Source organism: Alternaria metachromatica (assembly GCF_023757995.1).
Source record: "Alternaria metachromatica strain BMP 0045 chromosome Unknown scaffold_42, whole genome shotgun sequence".
Classification (NCBI taxonomy): Eukaryota; Fungi; Ascomycota; class Dothideomycetes; order Pleosporales; family Pleosporaceae; genus Alternaria; species Alternaria metachromatica.
In genome coordinates, this window is record NW_026055533.1 from 160,716 (window position 1) to 179,545 (window position 18,830).

The 18,830-nt window shown below is 52.8% G+C and overlaps 5 protein-coding genes across 5 annotated transcripts; 1 reads left to right on the forward strand and 4 right to left on the reverse strand.

The window, feature by feature from the left end:
- Positions 1–654: 654 nt before the first annotated feature.
- J4E83_010226 (uncharacterized protein) lies at positions 655–1,296 on the reverse strand (the record flags this gene model as incomplete). Its single annotated transcript, XM_049337108.1, has 1 exon — positions 655–1,296. One exon carries the CDS (start codon positions 1,294–1,296, stop codon positions 655–657), a length of 642 nt encoding a protein of 213 aa, XP_049183810.1.
- Positions 1,297–2,129: 833 nt separating this feature from the next.
- Positions 2,130–4,904, reverse strand: J4E83_010227 (uncharacterized protein; the record flags this gene model as incomplete). The annotated part of the gene is made up of 1 exon (XM_049337109.1): positions 2,130–4,904. The coding sequence occupies one exon, from the start codon at positions 4,902–4,904 to the stop codon at positions 2,130–2,132; it is 2,775 nt and encodes a 924-aa protein (XP_049183811.1).
- Positions 4,905–7,023: 2,119 nt separating this feature from the next.
- Positions 7,024–8,407, forward strand: J4E83_010228 (uncharacterized protein; the record flags this gene model as incomplete). Its single annotated transcript, XM_049337110.1, has 3 exons — positions 7,024–7,041; positions 7,091–7,965; positions 8,014–8,407. The coding sequence occupies 3 exons, from the start codon at positions 7,024–7,026 to the stop codon at positions 8,405–8,407; spliced, it is 1,287 nt and encodes a 428-aa protein (XP_049183812.1).
- Positions 8,408–12,092: 3,685 nt separating this feature from the next.
- Positions 12,093–13,571, reverse strand: J4E83_010229 (uncharacterized protein; the record flags this gene model as incomplete). The annotated part of the gene is made up of 4 exons (XM_049337111.1): positions 12,093–12,289; positions 12,349–12,717; positions 13,069–13,448; positions 13,504–13,571. The coding sequence occupies 4 exons, from the start codon at positions 13,569–13,571 to the stop codon at positions 12,093–12,095; spliced, it is 1,014 nt and encodes a 337-aa protein (XP_049183813.1).
- A 2,806-nt stretch (positions 13,572–16,377) lies between these two features.
- On the reverse strand, positions 16,378–18,117 carry J4E83_010230 (uncharacterized protein; the record flags this gene model as incomplete). The annotated part of the gene is made up of 3 exons (XM_049337112.1): positions 16,378–17,383; positions 17,435–17,778; positions 17,833–18,117. The coding sequence occupies 3 exons, from the start codon at positions 18,115–18,117 to the stop codon at positions 16,378–16,380; spliced, it is 1,635 nt and encodes a 544-aa protein (XP_049183814.1).
- Positions 18,118–18,830: the final 713 nt, after the last annotated feature.

Here is an 18,830-nt window from a genome sequence, read left to right on the forward strand (position 1 = left end):
TATGTGTCATGTCTTGCTGCGCATGTGACTCGGACCTAAGCGCCGATGCGACACCTTAGTAAAGTCCGTCCTATCTACTGCCCCTGGTGGTATTGCGCTGACGCAGAGCGAACAACGATCCAATCAAGCCATCCCAAATATGTCGCATCGGCACTGGAGATAGCGAAAGTACGCGTCATGTCTTGCTGCACACATACCATTACATCATGGGGAGTAGAGACTTTCCAAGGCAGTGTACACGTCTGGCTTCAAGAACTTTTGATGTGATGTGACACAAATTGTTCTGCTTTGCTGCATACACACTGTTGTAAGATGACAAATGGATAGTCTCTGACTCAACGTAGACGTCTAGCTCAAAAAAAAAAGAAGTTTTGTGAAATGCGAACCTTCGGTACTGAAAAGCGAGGACGGATGGTGCGCCGACCAACCGAATTGACTGTACTTCGAACGACACCAAATTTTCACGTAAAACGGCTGTGTTCGCCGAACATGCATCGCGATCACATGGTACTGCAATGACCCATACCATGGCCCACAGACGACGTCCGCATCACATGATGGTGACGGGAATTGCGACTTCAGGTCGCGGGATATATTCGGCTCACACCTGCGCGTCACGCCCCGCCACGTCCTAGCCCACAGTCCTCTCCCCACCTAATACTCCCTCTTCACATGCCACAACTCCCACGGCGCCTCCCACGCCAACAAAATCCCAATCGCCTCTTTGTACTCCTCACTCTTAACCGCCTCCTCAAAATACTGCATACCCTCCCATCCCCTCGCCACAAAAAAGCACTTCGCCTTCTCCTTCTTCACATCCTTGTGCTCCAGCTCCTCCATCACCCATCCATACGTCAACCCTCCACTCCCTTTCAAAGCCTTCGCACACATATCGTTGAACTTGTTGAAATCCTTCTCGATCTTATTCCTGAACGACTCGTTGATCTTGCTGGCTGGGAAGTAGATCTGCACGAATTCGACTAGGGGAGAGGACATGGGACCGTTGTTGTTGAAGGCGGATTGGCCGTCTTTGAAAGTGACGTGGAACATCTTGTCGGGGTTTCCGAGGGTCTTGATGACGGTCTCGCGGTACGTGTTTGCTTCTGCCGAGGACTCGGCTTTGGGGTCGTGCCATTCCGATGTCAGTTGCAGGTTGCGCTTGTCCTGGGTTTGGGTGCCTAGGACATAGTTTTCGGGGGCTTTGGCGCCTTTGAGGGCTTTGACGGCGGCGTGGGCTGCTGCGTCGGCTTCCGATGCGGAGGGTGCGCGGAAGTGGATTATTTGTGTTACTGTCATATTGGGCGGTTGCGGACTGAGTTAGAAAAGCTGTGAGGTGAGTTGCTCGTGATGAAACTGTATATGTTCACGATACTTTAGTATGGAGTCGTTGCGCATGAGGTCGGACGTGTAACCCGCGAGCTTTGTAATCTGGAGCTACCAACCACCGACACCGATGTCCGCATGTTTGGCTTCGGCGTTACGTGTCATGAACCAGGTTTCAGGCGTGCGTTCAGCCACGGCGTGCCGCAAAGTACACGTTAAGGCGCCGTGTGGGTACGTCTTTGGCATGTTACTGGATGGCAATAGCCCTGGGGATGCAAGCATGCGGGGTAGCAACGCGCCTCGGCACCCCAACATTCACGATGTGTTGCGGCATGGCAAGACTCGAATCTGAAGACATATTGGGTAGAGGTATGCGCTGATATCACGCGAGTAATGGCCATATTTTACTGTCCAGAGTCCGAGGCGTCGGACCGTCAGCGATGACGATCTGAGGCACGGGTGCCAAGAAGCGCTATTTCACATATGGTAGCGCACCCTGATGACATCATCACATCCGGAAAGAGCGGCATTGTTTAGAAGGCCCAGCCCACGAGCGGAGAGGATAGTAATACATTATACGAGAATCGTGTATCTAGTCTTATTCGTAGCTTCGCAGAAGCTGCCTCTATATATGTAAAAATAGCAACCCCAACTCCTGCAAATGCTAGACTCGCTTGCTTGTAAAACACGACAACAAAGGAAATGCGTTTTGATGTGCTGAGGGAACTACAGTGGATAACTTGTTGAAAGGAGAAAAAGGTGGTGAGCGATGGGTGCGAGAAGGCCGGTGATGTGTGCAGCCTCTCCTAGAAACTGAACAGCCCCGACCTTCTCTTGCCCAACGGGTAAACGATAAGCGCAGCAAGGAACAAGCCTACTGTGATACCAATAGCGATCTGGATGACGGAGAAACCGACGTCTAGAGCAATGGAGTTGATGCTTGTGCTGCCGCCAACGTCGGCGCTGCTAATTGTCGTAGCGTTGCCAGTTTGGTTGCGCACGATCTGGTCGGCCGAAGTCAGACCTGATACGAGAGAGCCTTGGACACTGAGTCCAGACGGAACTTGTACGAAGATAGCTGGCAACATGGCGGCTGCAGCAAGGCCATAGCCGATCTTGCGAGTGTGAGGTGTGAAGTCGCTGACTGAACTAGCTCGTGATGTGTGGCCGCTGCTGGTATGGGTTGGGTCATAAGCCGATCGCTCGACCTTTTGTGTGCGCAGGGTGAGTGGTCCGTGGTTCTTCTTCTGCCACATCTTTCGCACCTTCACGAAGTGGGGCCGCAGCTTGTTCTCCCAGGTGTCATGACCCCAGTTCTCGATGTGACGACCGAAGCGAGCATGGGCGTTGGCGGCGATACCGATAGCCAGTGCTCCGAGCGTGTTGCTGACTTGCGCGTTGCTCTTGAAGTACTTAGAGCTGTGGAAGTTGACGACCCAGCCGATGAAAGCGATGACAGTCATGGAAGGCATCTGCTTGTACTTGGCTTGGTTGACGATTTGCAGGCAGATGGCGAATCCAGGAACAAAGAGATAATAGAAGTTGGTCGACATGGGTTCGTGGCATGTGGTGCGCGAGGTGGCATTGTGGTCCATCATGCCATATAGTACAGTGCCGATGGTGATACCAAAACCAAGGAAGAGGGAGTAGATGATAGCGTAGACCATGCGCACAGATCCAGCGACGATGTGCTTGCTTTGGAGCTCCAGCGATGCGCAAAGCACCATGAAACCGGGTAGGATGAGGGCAATACTAGACTGAGCCATGGCACTGAAGCAGAAGATCTCTTTCCCGTCATGTCGGATGGACCCAAGGGCGCGCGCCGCAAAGCTGGTGATAACCGATGCTCCAATCTCGAAGACGTTGCTGATAAGATCGTTTCCGGGTGCAACGACGAGTTGGAGCCATCCGATGAGGCAACCCAAGAGGAAGCAGAAGGGTAAGTCGACAAACCGAGCCTGGAACGCGAAGGGCCCTACAGTCGCGGATGCCAAACCGTACATCGGTACGCGAAGCCATTTGTTGAACTTGTCTTTGCGCCCCATGATAGCGTCAAGTCGAGGTGTGGCTTCTTCGACGCCAATCCTGTCGTGTACCACGTCCTTGTAGATCTCATGGACGTCGTGCAGTTTACCGAGATCGACACCCTGACTAGTTCGAACGAGCTTGACCTCACTGGTGTGAACTGAGGAGTCATCGAACGCGACGATCATGCAACCTGGCATGTACAGGAACTGTGCTTCGATCTCCAAGACACGAGCCGACATGTTCAGGTACTCCTCCAGTCGATGAGTGGGGGCTCCGTACATCATGAGCGCTTTGCACAGCTTGCGGAGATAGTTCTGACGCGCGAGTGTACCAGCGAGATGAATCTTGATCTTGATCTCCTCTTCCTTCCTCTTGTTCTTCTTGAATGGGAGTATGGACTCGTCTGACTTGGATCGCTTGCCCATGCCAGGGCGCGCCGCGGTCTTCTTGTATTGCTGATCATACTCCTGACCTAGTTCTTGTTGTGCAGGCGCCGCAAAGCTGTGCGCCGACGATCCGACCAAGTGCGAGATGGAAGTTGCGGACTGGTTGTTGGAGTGACTCCTGAACCAGGGACGTCCTCCGCGCGGGGTGGAATATCCGGAAGCGGGTGGTGAGGGGTTGGGTGAGTTCGCAGCAGTCGAAGCTCCGCTGAACGTGCTGGTGCTGAGGGTTCGGTGATGGATGGGTTTGCGTGATGACGAAGACGACGATGGTGGCGCCGCGTTACTAGACATCTTCATTAGGGTACCCAATACTCCTGTCCGGTACTTGGTAGGACGAACGACGTGTTCGTCCTCAACCTCCATAGCATCAGGTGTCACCTGGCCTGACCGTAATGGGGCTTCGGTATGGTAAAGATCCTCGGCGCTCAGTGCGGGCTGTCCATTAGCCGCGCGTATGGTGTGCTGACGAAGGAGCATGGATGCTCGCTTCATGAACTGCGGGTCTTCATCATCGTCGTCAGTGGTTTCGCCGACTGATTCGTACTGCTTGGACAGGTTCTGGAGTTCAACTGGTGGAGAAGCCAGCTCCTTGGAGTTTCGCCGGGATACTGGAGCAGAGTAAGTGCCCACTGACTTCGACAATCTTGCCGCACGTCGTTGAGCAGCGAGTCCAGATCTCTCCTTGAGCTCTTGGTGCACTGAAGGCGTCGCTGCCGCATTCTGGTCGTCGAATGGATTTGGTTGGTCGTTGAGGTAGAACTCCGGGGGCGGAGTCCGAGGGCCTGGCTTCCGAATGGCTGGTCGGGGTTTCTGTACATCCTTTGGAGCAGTGATAGGTTCCTGGATAACCTCTTCTGGTAGATGTTCGTTCCCAAGAGCTAAGCGTAGCGATGCACGGATCTTCTGGAGATCATCATGTGATACATCATTCCGCACGAGAGGGGTGTTTTGCCCGGCAGAGCCAGTGTCCTCAGGTGACTGTGTTGCTCGCACAGCGGGGTGTTCTGCTTGCCAACCAACACGTTTCCTGCCGGGAGTGGTAGACATCTGGTCCTCGAGTTCGAAAGTGGCCTGACGAGAGGGACCGGCGTCTTGAGAGGGATTCATGATGATATTGTGTTGTTTGGGCACTATCGTGGGCTAGTTGGGCGCTTCAGGAGTAGCCAGTGCGCTCGCAATAATGACCAATGCGCCGGATTCCGCGACTCGGTGCATACAACGTTCGCGTGGTGAGTGCTGACTGTGCGCTAATCAGGCGGCGGTACTCAATAGGCGAGTTGATATCCGGTCCCGTTCATGCGCCTGCAGGTGGATCTATCGAGTATCGTGAGTTCCAAGGTACAAACAGGGTATGACTGGTTGTTGTGGCCTGTGTGTGGATGATGCCTAGAAATCGAATAATAATATCGTAATGACAGGAAATCAGGTACGAATGAAGTGTTGCTTTGAGTCAAAAGCTGGGATCGCGATGGAAGGCGAGTACTCCTAATGTTGCGTGGGATTGATAAGAGCCTCTAGTGCAATGGTGTGTGTCGCGTAGTCCCGAACGGGTCTGTAAGGGTTCTCAAACTCTGTAGTGGCGTGCCGACCCAATTTTCCTAGTCGAAACACAGCGGCCAGAAGGTTCGGTGTCGGGTTCGTCAGCTCGACAGCGTGAGGGTGGAGCGGAAAGTGCAGGGGACGTGGAACGTCGGGAGCGCCAAAATCGCGACAGGCACCAGAAATCGTAGCCCAAACTTCCAGAACCTTGATCGCTGCAGCGGTTGTGGCTGCACCGGCGTTAAATATATTTTAGGGAACCCGCGAAGGCCGATGCAAAAGAGCCGCAAGCGTGCCGAAGATATCAGAGTATAAAGACGCCTGCATTCGCCGGACGTGCAGAGTTTTTAGGGAGCCGTCAGGAGTCGGCGTACGACGACTTTGAAGCAACATGTTAGCAGCAGGATTGCACAATGTTTGATGAAGCTCTTGGACTGACGACAGTGGACAAAGCGCGGACACCGCTACAGCCAAGATTTGCAGTCACCCATACCCAGGACGGATGTCGGCGCAGCAAGAAAAGTGGACATCGTGGTGCCAAAGCTTGGGACATTCTGGTTGAGGGAAACCGAGATAAGGAGACAGTGGGTATAACTGGGTCGTCCAAGCCTCTCAGCGCGCGTCGGCCCAATCGTCGCAAACCTAGGGGCATCGTGGGAATGAGCTTGGAGTGCTATGATAGCATGGGTGGAGCAATGGCTCCTAGGCGATGATCGAGAATTAACCAGCGCCTAGGTTCATCACACGGTTGAGTCATGGCAGCGGAGGCGCACTGAAAAGGAATGCGTTGAACACGATAGCGATGGATAGATTGCCTAGGTCGTCGCATGGTGTTGGATTTGGGTGTGGTCGCGTTGGTGGCGAACGAGCGCAAACTTGCGGCTCAAATTCTCTGAAAGGCCGGTAAAGCTTATTTCGCGAGCCCGGGAGTCCCTGCGCATCTCACGGTCCCAACAACAATGCGCCGCGAGAGAAGTCGGAGCGCATGTTTCGGTGTCGCTCGCATCGTCACATGCTAGGGTGTTTGGGTGTGACGGACACGACGATACGCCATGATCATGACGTCGCGCGCGGGTGGTGCGTTCTAATTCTGTTAGGATCTCACCACCTGCCACCACTACGACTTATCTCCACTCTCCACAAGGTTCGCGACCTCCAGGTGTCGATAGCGTGGGCCACGTCGTCCCAACACTTCTTATGTGTATCAATGTCTTCGTCACCATCTTCGTAAGACGCACTCGCTATAGCAACGGTTGCTTGCCTGCTGTCGGGCTCAGGCGCGCGCCAGAGTTGTGATCATCAGGGGAGACGCGTGCTCTTCCTTACGTCATACCTAGGTACCTCACGATCCACAAGCCCTGCAGGAAGCATTGTTGCGGCTCCAAGACCCTTTGCTCCACTATCACGGCTATCATTACTCAGCGCATCACGTGCACGAGTGCCGGTCCGGGCGGTCCCACGATGTCCCGGCGCCGATTACCATCCATGGATGTGGGGCAGTCGACTCGTTCCCCGCACCTGCCAGCTGCAGCTCAGCCGACACTCTGCGAGATGGCATGGAGAAGTTTGGAGGCGGGGATGTGACAGCCCCACCATAACGGCCATGTCATCTGAGTTTCTTAAAGGATGACATGTGGTTGAGATATACTTCTTCATCATCTGTATGCAGTAGACCAAATCTGTCACAATGCCGAAGATTAATCACGTATGTTCCTCCGTGATGGCTTGCATGTGCATGTCGCTAACACCGATAGGTCGTCATCGTAGGAGCTGGCCCTTCCGGTCTCTTACTTGGAATTCTTCTAGCGAAGAACCTCAGCATCAAAGTTACCATCCTCGATGCGGATACCAAGATCAACGACAACCCGCGGGCTGCTCACTATGCGCCTTCAGCGGTCTACGACTTCCATCGCGCAGGCATCATAGACGATGTACGTGCTGTCGGGCTGCACCCCAAAGGTGTATGCTGGCGCTTGCAGGATGGAACCCTTCTAGGTGGCATGGGCCGCGAGCCAGAAGACTCAAAATACGCAATGGTTGTACTACCGCTCGATCAATTAGGCCCCCTACTTGTGAAGCATTTTGAAAGCTACCCGAACACCGAGATCAAGTGGGGCCACAAATTGACCGGTGTGGAGCAAGACGACAACAGCGCGACCGCGGTTGTCGAGACAACTGATGGCGAGAAGAAGAAGATTACAGGCGATTATCTAGTTGGTGCTGATGGCGCATCAAGTGGTGTGCGCACAGCTTTGTTCGGGAAGGAATATCCGGGAGAGACGTTGAAGGCGCAAATTGTTGCTACCAATGTCTACCTGCCCTTCGACGAGAAATTCGACTGGTGGGATTCAAACTTCATCGTCCACCCCACGGATTGGTACATGGCTGCAAAGATCACCAACGACGGTCTCTGGCGAGTGACATACGGCGACTCTGAAGGCCTCTCAAAAGAAGAGCTCGTAAAACGCCAACCCCTCCGCTACGAGCAAATCCTACCCGGTCACCCCAAGCCCAATGAGTACAAGCTCAAGAGCATGAGCCCCTACAAACTCCAACAAAGATGCGCGCCCAGCTTCCGCGTAGGCCGAATTGTACTAGTCGCCGACGCAGCGCATCTGTGCAATCCATTGTATGTATACCAGCTTATGATGAGCGGACTCTACTAACATAACATCAGCGGCGGCATGGGTCTCACAGGCGGTTTCGCCGACGTCGGCTCCCTCTACGACTGCTTCACCGGCATCCACCTCGACGAACTCGACGACTCCATCCTCGACAAGTACTCTGAAATCCGCATCAAGATCTGGCGCGAGATGATCGACCCCATGTCGCGCGAAAATTTCCACCGCCTCTGGGACCCCGAGCATGAGGAGAAGAGGAAGGAGTTCTTCAAGATGTGTGAGAGGGCGAGTGATGATCCGGTGTGGGGGAAGAGCGTTGCAGAGACTATACATCAGGTTCGACATGATTTCACGCAGTACTTCAAGAGTAAGCAGAACGTGAGTGGAAAGGCGATGGGGGAGCTGGCCACGGCGAATGGGGTGTTGGCGGAGAATAGCGCGGCGGCGTAGTCATGGGAGGAACGCGACGTTTTCGGTATATAGACTTTAGTAGGCATGTTGCGGAACAATTTGCAATTATTGTATTGCAAGTATCATTACGACACAGTACATATAGAAAGCTAATTAAAGCTTCTATGGCAAGTGATCAAACTACAAGTAGACCAAGAAGACGTGAACACTGAACGGCTGTCGCCACCATACGCTGATTCCACGCAACACCCCACCGCAGCCTACAAGCCCTCCTCAAACACCCTCCGTGACCCCGCTATACCCTCCACACAGGTACAAATCGCATCCTTCCGACCAGACTCACCACACTTCCCACAAGCCGCCCTCCACTGCGCCTCCACAACATCTTCCGGAAACTCCTGCAAGATCGAGAAACGCACATTATGCGCAAACGGTACAGGCCATTTAAGAATCGGCAACGTGTGCATGTGGCACCCGCCCACCGCTCCAGGCCGATCAGGGAATCTTTCGTGGCGCAGCAGACTCCACATGCGGGTTTCCTTGATGTAGTGTTCCGGGTCGACGACGTTCCTCATGAAACAGTGGGCGCAGTCCATGTTAAAGCGGAGAATAATGGAGATGTTGTCATGGAGGGAGAATTTCCAGGTAAACCAGTTGAGAATTTCGCGAGTTCGGTCTATGCTTACTATGCTTGATCTTCTGACTCTGTCTGTAGACATGTGAACGGTCATTTTGCGCAGGCGATTTCGATTGATTAGACTGCACTCGTCGTAGAAGTCCTTGAAGATCCTCTCATAATCCTTATCGAGCCAGCGACTATTTCCTTGTGGTATTAAAGAGAAGGAAATGTCATTCAAGCTCAACGAAAGCCCGCGTGTTTCAGCGCGTGTCTGATGGCAGACTAAGCGAAGAGGGTTGCAATCACCGGGTTTGAAGATAGCGCCATCGTAGTTCTCCGCTGGTCGCTCACTGTACTGGAAAGGCTGGAGACTCGGCGACCATCGGAAATGCCCTGGGCCATGTCGGGTGGGTTCTGAAGTAGCAACTAGGCCATCTTCGTACGTCAAGGCGTACGTGTGGATGATGTCTCGGATCTCTCGAGGGAGTTTGAGATAGTGGCATACGCCGCTGCGGTCTGGGGTATCGGCTGGGTGGCTCCGAAATCGCAGAGGCTGCTCGTGTCTTGAAGTCATAGTTGTGGTGTGTGTTCGTTGGGTGGGTAGTTGAGACTGGTGGAGCAGTCTTGTGTGGTTGTAGAAATACAGCGGTGGAGCAGAACCCCATTTGTACGCTCGGTGGCCAAGCTACAAGTTCCACGCATCGAGATCATGATCTTTGACGGTTTGGCAGTCATTCACAGTAGCGGTGATTTTGGAAGTGGCGACAGTCAAGGCTCCTACGCTTCTGGGTCGGCCGATTACTCCTCTCGAGAGATAAGAACCCTTCTCAACCCTTCGGTCTTACCAGCGCGCATTCTCAACCCCCGACTTTTCACCATCACCATGGGCGGTTACATCTCCTCATTGTCATCGCTAGCAAGGAACTCGCCCTCGCCAGAACCAATGGGCCCTTCACCGCTTCTTGATCTACCATTAGAGCTGCGTATCATGATATATGAATACGCTCTCTACTACGAAGATGGGCTGTCAATCGTACCTTTGACACGACTTTTCACAAGCTCCATCACACTCCGCCCAAGAAACGCCGCTGATGGCCGCATCACGAACCCCCTCACACTCGTCTGTCGCCAAGTTCGCGCAGAGACGCAAAAGCTCCCTTTGAAACTCAACATAGTCCACGTCGATGACAACGCTCAGCGACTACTATTGCATCACCGAATACTGTGTCGCTTCGTCAGGGGTTTGGACTATGACGTGTATCGCCTTGGATACATTCGAAGACTGTCTATTCAGGTTCCATACCACAGCGAGTTGGACGGTATGCCATCGGTCAGGATTTACTGGCCGTGCCAAGATAGGTTTCAGCGTTCCCTGAATGCATGGGTGGCATATAGCAGAAGCCATCCGTTGTGTGAGGTTCAATGGGCGTACGACCTACGACCAAGTGAGGCGCATCGGCAAGGGTTGGCGTTGATGTGGATGGTAGCTGTGGAAATCGTCATTACTGGCGAATCCCTTCTTACGCTATCTGAAAGAGAAAAAGCGTTTTGGATACCAAGCGCTCAAACCTTCTTGGAAGATTGTCGAGATGAACACACCGGTGCAGTCGCGCTACCGACCAACTTTCGAATACTTATCAATGCGCCGTTTCTCGAGGACCATGTCTTGGCGAGATTACGGCAACAAGGGGAAATAAGTTCGTTGACTGATCTCCAAGTTCGGGGCATGGTGGAACAAGTCACAATAGTCTATGAGCAGGGAGTTCGGGGACGCGAAACAGCAGCGGTGCGCGAAGCAAAAGACTGATGACCATTCGGTAAGGAGCTCTAGTAACGCGATCAATATCTTGGTAGAAGGTGGCATGGTCGCAAAGGGCCCGGAGTGGATAGTCGATAGATACAGATGAGAAAGGCGCTGCGCTCGGATAGAATTAGCGTTAACATGAGCGCTATATCATTAGCTTGACCGTTCTTTGTCTGCTTTAATGTAGATTGATCGTTGTGATGTTCCTGCTGCTATTAGAGCTGCGACGGCGTAGAGAGATTCGCGTTACTCATACACTTCATGCGTACAACCGCCCCGGGATAGGCATCTCAACCGGGAAGCTCGTAAAACAGCAATGGCCGATCGGCTCCTCCCCATCCTCGCCCGCTTTCCCATGTGTAACAGCACCCCACTGTACTGGTAAAAGACTGGCATTGACATCTTCCAGTGGCGCATGACACGCCGCGCTAATAGCAGCAGAACAGCTACTAGCTAGGGGTATACCAGCTAGATACCAGAACCTGCTGATGACGAGACCGCCGGCTGCGATGGTGAAACCAACGACCGTGGTCAGGATGATAGCGACGGGGGAATAGCCACATGTTGAGACTTCGCTAGCGGCTTTGCGCGTGTGCATGTCTGTGATGGAGATTTGTACTTTGAATATGCTTTGTGACGCGAGCCAGTGGAAGAGACCTGACATAATGGTCATGGGAATAGCGTAGCGGAAGGGTACGTTGAGCTAGTACGAGTCGCGTTGGAGGCTAGTGGGCGATGTGACGCGGAGTGATTTCTGTGTTTTAACGTAGCTTGCCTACTCTGCTGCGACGAACATGTTTGTGTAGAGAGCATTTAGCGCGATATATAAGTATGAGAGGACTAGTTAAGGTGTATTCGCTAAAAGCACGCCCGGAATTAGTAATGTGCTGAAGTCTAGGAGATTGTTGCCGTTGACTGTTGCAAACCCTGTCTTCTATAGTTTTACAGGGTCTTTGGGCATACCGTCTAAGGAAAGTGCTATGGAGAGTCCACTGAGCGCAGTAATAATGGTGTAACTGAAGAGGTTAGTAGATAACCGCAGACGGCTCGCACACAACTTACACAGAGTACGTTAACCACTACCGCATGGTGCTCGGAGCTCTGGCCTACCTCTGTCTTCTTAATGTAAACCTCGCGGGCTTATGATTGCGTGCCACTCTGAGGATGTGAGCGTATTTATTCCAGTTCTATCGAAGGTCAACGTCTCTTTTGGCGTGCAGGCAACGACCGCAGGTGTTGGTATCTGGATCTTTGAGAAAAGCCGCGATTGCATCCCCGATGGTTACAAGCGCGCCATGATTCTAATACAGACAAAGCAATAGTAGCATACAAACTGCTTTAACAAAGTTGGCCACAATAACCGCTATAGCAATAGTAAAGCTAAACTGCAGCTTGCAAAACTCTTCAACTTGTTCGATAGTGCAGTATGCCACGGGTACTTCAAATAGTTGCCACGCTAATCGATTGCTTGGAATTGCGGTCTCATCGTCAGGATCGCCTGTGTCAAGTCTAGTCAATATCTCATATTCGCAGGCGGCGGATACTGAGCTAACTTACAATTGACAGGAGGATGAGGCAGACAGCGCCACCCATTGGAAGGATACATTTCTGGCGTGCTCATCACCGGAAGTTGTTGATTTGGGGCTTCGGTAACATAAGTATTGTTCTTGAGGTCCTCTTCTTTCGTGTCCAGTGTTTGAAACACCCATTCGAGAGAGCCGTTCCGATAACGTCGACCAATCCAGGCAGTAGCGTCCCGCAGAACCGTCGGGCTTGCTTGGATCAAGTACAAATTCCCAACTGCTGAAACATACTGCGTGCCGTATGCTGTAAGACATTCGGATATGCTGAAGTTCCTGTATTTGGGCACCGTGCTGCCGTTCCTCAACACGACCACATCGGAGGGGTCGAACTTGTAATCCCTTACTGCTGAGGAGATCACTTCCGTGGCGCTTGTTCTGATGTTCAGGAAGCCCGAGGTGTCGTAAACGTCTTGCGTAGATATTACCCATTCAGGCGTCGTCGGTACGACAGCATACTCATTTGCCTGCAGGTTTATAAAGACAACGGAGTTGAACAACAAATGTAACGGTACAGACGAGAGAAACAACAAAATCTACAACACAGAGCGATCCCTTCCAACATGCCATAGGTTGCGGAGGTTAGGAACGCTAATGTGCAGCCAGTTTCGCCGTGCGTGCGCACGCCCCAGCTCTTCTCAATTCAGCGCGGCAAGGATTTGTTAGCAGTAGTTTGAGCTGCACAGCAATAAGGTACTGAGTATGTTCACGACTAAGTGGACGTAGACGTTCACTTCTCTAACAGTAGAGCAGCTGCCTTGAAATAATGTCCCGACGCCATTCGCATGCTCGTAATCGGGGTTCTTCCAGACCCAGATCGTAACCGCGAGATTCATGCTGAACACCAATATAGCGCAGGTAGCCGATGCGAGCGCGCCCATGCGCCATCCTGTAAAGAAGCGCTTCTTCGTAGGGACGGGACAGTCAGGCTCCAGAGTTCTTGCCAGCAGGAGAAAGTCGTCATCGTGGTATGCTTTGTCGTTGACCAGCTCGTAGGTAGGAGGCTTCGAGTTCGATATATCCGATTCGCCTTCGATTGTAGAGTTCTCGTACTGCTTGGCATCCGTGGATGCGGCCCTATTGCCATCTTGTCAGCCTGTACTACTCGTTGTCACACAAAGTGGACTCGTACCTTGGGGACTTTCCTACACTGCGTGCATATCCGGTCAGATCTTCTTGACCTTGCAGCTGCTTGTACATGCTGTCTAAGCGCCGTACGACCGTCGCGTGTAGCCCCAGAGGCGAAGGGTCTCAGAAAGCATGTGGGGTGCGGCATCTTTTTGGGGGCCGACACAGCCTCACTGCATCTTGATTCTCAACTCAACGGTGACGTTCCAAGGCTTGAGCTGGCGTTTGGATACCATTGTTGGTGGCGCGAGTTGCATATGCATGTAGCGTTGTGAGCTTGGCGTCACAATACATGACTATCTGCAGGTGACTGGAGGCTTTTGAGACGCGTTTGACGCGTGGTCGTGCAGCGAATGCGCGAACGTTACACGTGAGTAACCTCTCATGTTGAGGGCATTGAAATGGACTTGCGTGTACGGCATACGTTCTGTCGGAGTGGTACTCTTTCCGTCGAGTGCGCATGCATAGCGACTTCGATTTGTGATGGTGATGGTGGCTGAAGCAGGAAGCGTGCAGCGAGAGTGCGGCGTAGCTTCGCGACATGTGACGTCATGCCCAGACGGGCTCGCGCACCATGCTAAGAACGGCTACGCGCTTCGTCGCGGGCGCGAAGAAACCTCCGAAAGTTATTAATAGCGAATCTGCTAGGCAAGAGGGCAGCGATACAAGAGGAGCAGATATAAAGCCTGTGCGATGTGTGTGGGAGCAGCTGGCTGAAAGATAGGAAGCCACATGGCTCGGCATGAGCGCATGGGCGTTGGCCCCCAACATTCACTTTGTTCGTTCAGCCTGGTTGTCAGCATGGCCATATTCGCAAGCCTGAACACGCCTTGCAGCATCGCATGGAGCCATACGTCTACAAAAGCTTTGGTGGCAGTACCGCTTCGCCGCCTACACAGATACGAGTACTTCACCTTCTGCCAGGCAACAAGGAAGATGATGTACTTTGCAGTCTGCGCCACATAGCGATCAACCAGCGTGTTTCATATGAAGCGCTGTCGTACACATGGGGAATACCAAATCGATGCCATCGTGTCGAGTGCGACGGCTTCTATCTTCGCGTTACCAGCACCCTCCAGGAAGCCCTCCGAGTCTTGCGCCATCCGGATAAGAGACGTACGCTTTGGATCGATCAGCTTTGTATCAACCAAGAAGACATTCAAGAGCGCAACAATCAGGTGCCGATAATGCACTTAGTCTACAAGCATGCGATGAGGACTGTTGTCTTTCTGGGCTCAGTGGAGGGGCCTGAACAACCCGAGACAGCTCTAAGTACCCGGAAACTCTTTGCTGAACTACTGAAAGCTTCTGACTCCAGATTCGGCGATACCATGAAAGAATGTCAGGTCTTATTCGCCCATCCGTGGTTTCGAAGAGTCTGGATCCTGCAAGAAATCAGTATGTCCAACACGCTGAAGATCATTGTTTACTACAAGGGCAACGAGATGACATGGGACAAGCTATCCAGAACTGCCAGCTGGTTTGGTTCATATTCTCCTGGGCAAAAGTTCAGCTTCTTCCAATTCCCGCCCTCAGTTCGCCAACACGAGATGATCGTAACAACCTGGACGGCTATGGATGTCTCAGGCCCTTCGTCTTTCTCGTGTTTGGATCGATACGGGGCGCTCACAAACAAATACAACGAGTGGCTGTACGCTCGTTTCTTCCTGTGGTTAGAGCCACGGCTGACCAAGGTTCTTCAAGACAGCCGCTTCTGTCTGGCTACTGATCCTCGTGACAAGGTCTTTTCATTACTTAACTTGCTGAGCTCAAGTACTGCGCAGGCAGAGTCTGCGTGGCTGTTAAACGTCGACTACACACTTCCTGTAGCCGAAGTCTATCTAAGAGCAGCGCGCTACAGCATCGAGACCGAACGCTCCTTGGAGATCCTTTGCTACAAGAACGCGGCACCGAACATAGTCGACTTGCCTTCCTGGGTACCCGACTGGACCGCGCAACGACTGTTTCCAATGCAACGCATATCCAATCCTCTGCATTACAGATCCCACTTTCACAACAACATATGGCCTGACAGGTCATGGATGCCACCATTTCGAAAAACTAGTAATCAGGCTCCAGTAGCCACTTTTAGTGCCGATGGGAGAACAGTCACGCTGAGAGGATACAAGCTAGACACGATCGAGACGACCGGCTCCATCTGGGACACCACGCTACACATGCCTGACGCTACGCGCTTCGACGAGTGGGCATCTCTATACACTGGCGGGTCAGCTCCAGAGATCACCGCCTTGCCCTTTCGTCGCGAACGATGGCCCAAAGGTGTACGAATACATCCATACACCATTGGCGATTTCTGGTTGAGAGTCGGACGCCACCCGCGTTTGAAATCGACAGACATCCTCAAGCCATTTTCGACGAACCATTGCGCGCAAGAGAGATGGCGACGTGGCCCGTATCATCGTCACAGCCGAGCTCGAGCATTCGTTTTCTCTAGACAAGGAAATACGTCATTTCTATGGTCCAAGGACTGGCTTGCAACGACACTACCTTACGCATCGATTGGTAGACGCGTCGCAACCACGCGGACTGGATACTTCTTGCTTGTACCACCAGACACAAAGCAAGGGGATGCAGTGTATTTCCTCGAAGGTGGCGGAAGCATTGGGTACGTGCTCAGATTGAACGCTAATGGGCCTGAATACGAATTCATCGGAGCTGCGTATGTGCATGGGTTCTACGGTGTCCAGAGCTGTTGGCAGGGCATGGAACAAGAGATTGTAGTACTAAAGTGACTTGGATAAGGCAGGCTTCCAAAGTTTTCGCGGCTGGAATAGGTGGTAAGACACATAGAGCAATTTCTGAAGCGCAGTAGCTTTCATTGTTACATATAGCCATGGATTTTACAGCCACCAACTATCTAAGCGACACCCCTCTTAACCCTACTAACAGCACTAGCACTGGGCGTACTAGTCGGCGGCAACGGAACAAACTCCTCCGTATGCGTACTCTCCGCCGTCCCATTCGTACTATAATCATCCGTAACAACCTGACTCCCATCCGCAATAACAACATGATCCAGCACCCTCTTGAAATGCTCAAGACTAGCCACAGGCTGGTAATACGGCACCTCATGCCCCGCCTCATAGATCCTAGTAAACGAAAAGTTACCATACTCGCGCACCTCACCGTATTCAACGCCATCAACAAGGAAAGGAGTGTAGCCCGCAGCGCGGAAAGCTTCAGAGTCCGTGTAGTTGACAGCGAGAGATACGGCTTCGCCGCCGAACCAGTTGCAGATGTAGTCTGCGTCGCCGTAGAGGAGGGCGACGCGGACGCCGTAGCTGAGGATCTCCTCGAGGTCTTCGAGGAAGTTGGGGAAGACGAAGTCGCCGGTAGTGGAGAAGCCGTAGGAGACGTTGGGCGCGTTGGTGCTGGTGTAGTTGATGTTTACGCCGATGGCTTCTTGCGTGGAGGCCATGTTGAGGAAGTCCTCGAAGTAGTCCGGGGGTGTGGGGTCGTCGTAGGGGTGGCGGATGTCGTAGACGCCGCGGCCGCCGAAGGCGTAGTAGGGCTCTTCGACGAGGGACCGGCAGAGGTTGGTGGCTTGCGCGCAGGTGAGGTAGCCGGCTTCGGTGGTGCGGTCGGATTGCTTGCAGTATTCGATTTGGTCGTGGCAGCCTTCGGGCATGTAGTAAGCGTTCTTCATGAAGGTGTAGACGGTGTCGTTGACGGCTTTGATGCCGTAGGTGTTGTTTACGGCAAATTCGGGGTAGTAGGGCGCCTGGATCTGCTCGTCGATTATACCGTTAATGACACCGAGAGTGTCCATCTCGACTTCGACACCGGCACATGAGCCGTTTTTGATCTTCTGGTTCTGTTGGTAGAAGTAGTTGTAGAAGCCTGGGCCGTAGTGACCTCCGTAACTGGGGACATTGTCAGCATTGCGATCATCTCTGGACAATCATATGACCTACCTCTCAGTCCAGAGGTTGAAGGTGAAGTTGGTGATATCGGGGTCGAGCTGTGGACTCAGCTCCAAGAAAGCCTGGAGAATGTGCCATGCACCAATGGCTGCAGCATCGGTGGTGTTTGCAGTGTCCGGGTCGACAAGCGAGTAGCGGCCATCCTCGTCCGTCTCGGTGGTCTCGTAAGAGAAGCCCACACCGACAGGCTGCGAGAGGTACAGCATGTTGCTGCGCTCATTCCACGAGTAAGGGTTTAGCTGTGTCTTCAAGTCCTCGGTAACGTTGCAAGGGCCATGTTCCTGGAACAGACCAATGAGAGAGTCACTTCCAGGTCCTCCGTTCAACCACAAGGTCTGATAATATGATTAGTACACATTGTAGTAACGCTTCACGAACACAGTACTTACCAATGGCTTCTCAGAGGGGTTCTCGCGAGCCTCAAAGAACCAGAAGAACATGTTCGTCGTCGGGTTGAGGCTGATGTAACCAGCATAGTCGTCGACACCCTCGGTGGTCTCGCAAACACCAGCCTTGCCAGGCTGCTTGTACGTGATCTTAGCACCAGCAGCAGATGTGATGGTCGTAACACCGGTAGGGTCGGCGGGCACTTGGCGTTCCTTGATGAACGGCGCGCGAGCATTGGCTAGCGAAGCAGCGGCCAGTACGGCGGCGAGTTGAGCGAAGCGCGCCATGGTGGGAAGCTTGTCGGAAAGAAGAGCAACCAAGACTTCAGCGAATGCTTGCCCAGCAAAGTAGTGTCTTCAACCTCTTTATATACACGGCCTTACTACGAAGCCAAGCGGCTTTGCGTGCACCGGCTCACCTAGCTACGCATGCCTCTCGCGTATTTCAGCGCTGGATCAACGTCAGACTACATGGTCGTATGCTGCGAGCCGCGGGTTGGGGCACAGGAAAGTAGTCTAGATCAGGCAACTGCGGACGTTCTGTGCAATTATTGGCCGGATAACGTGTTTCTGTAGATCCTCCGGCTGTGTGCTGGGAGCAGTGCTCAGGAAGTTCGGCTAGGATGTACCGGCACATACTGGCGGGGGGATAGAGTGATCTACTGTTTCACCTGCGCGACCATCAAGAACCCGTGTGCCATCTTCTTGCACTCTTTTCTTCAAGCTGCAACTTCATCCATGATGTTCGCACGCCGAGTTTCTGTACTTCTTCGCGACAATATCGCGTTGACGTCGAAGCCTCGTATCTACAAGCCCCAAAGCTTGCTGCAGCGCGCATAATGAGCTCTTTACCCAAAGAAGAAGCTCGCTATGCACAGCGGCGGAACAAGGCCCTTTGCCAAGGCTTGTCTTGCTTGTTACCGGGCGGGCAAAGCTTATCGACGTCATGATTTCGGCATGATATTGGACGGGGGGCTGGTACTGAGTTTGATGAACCGTTC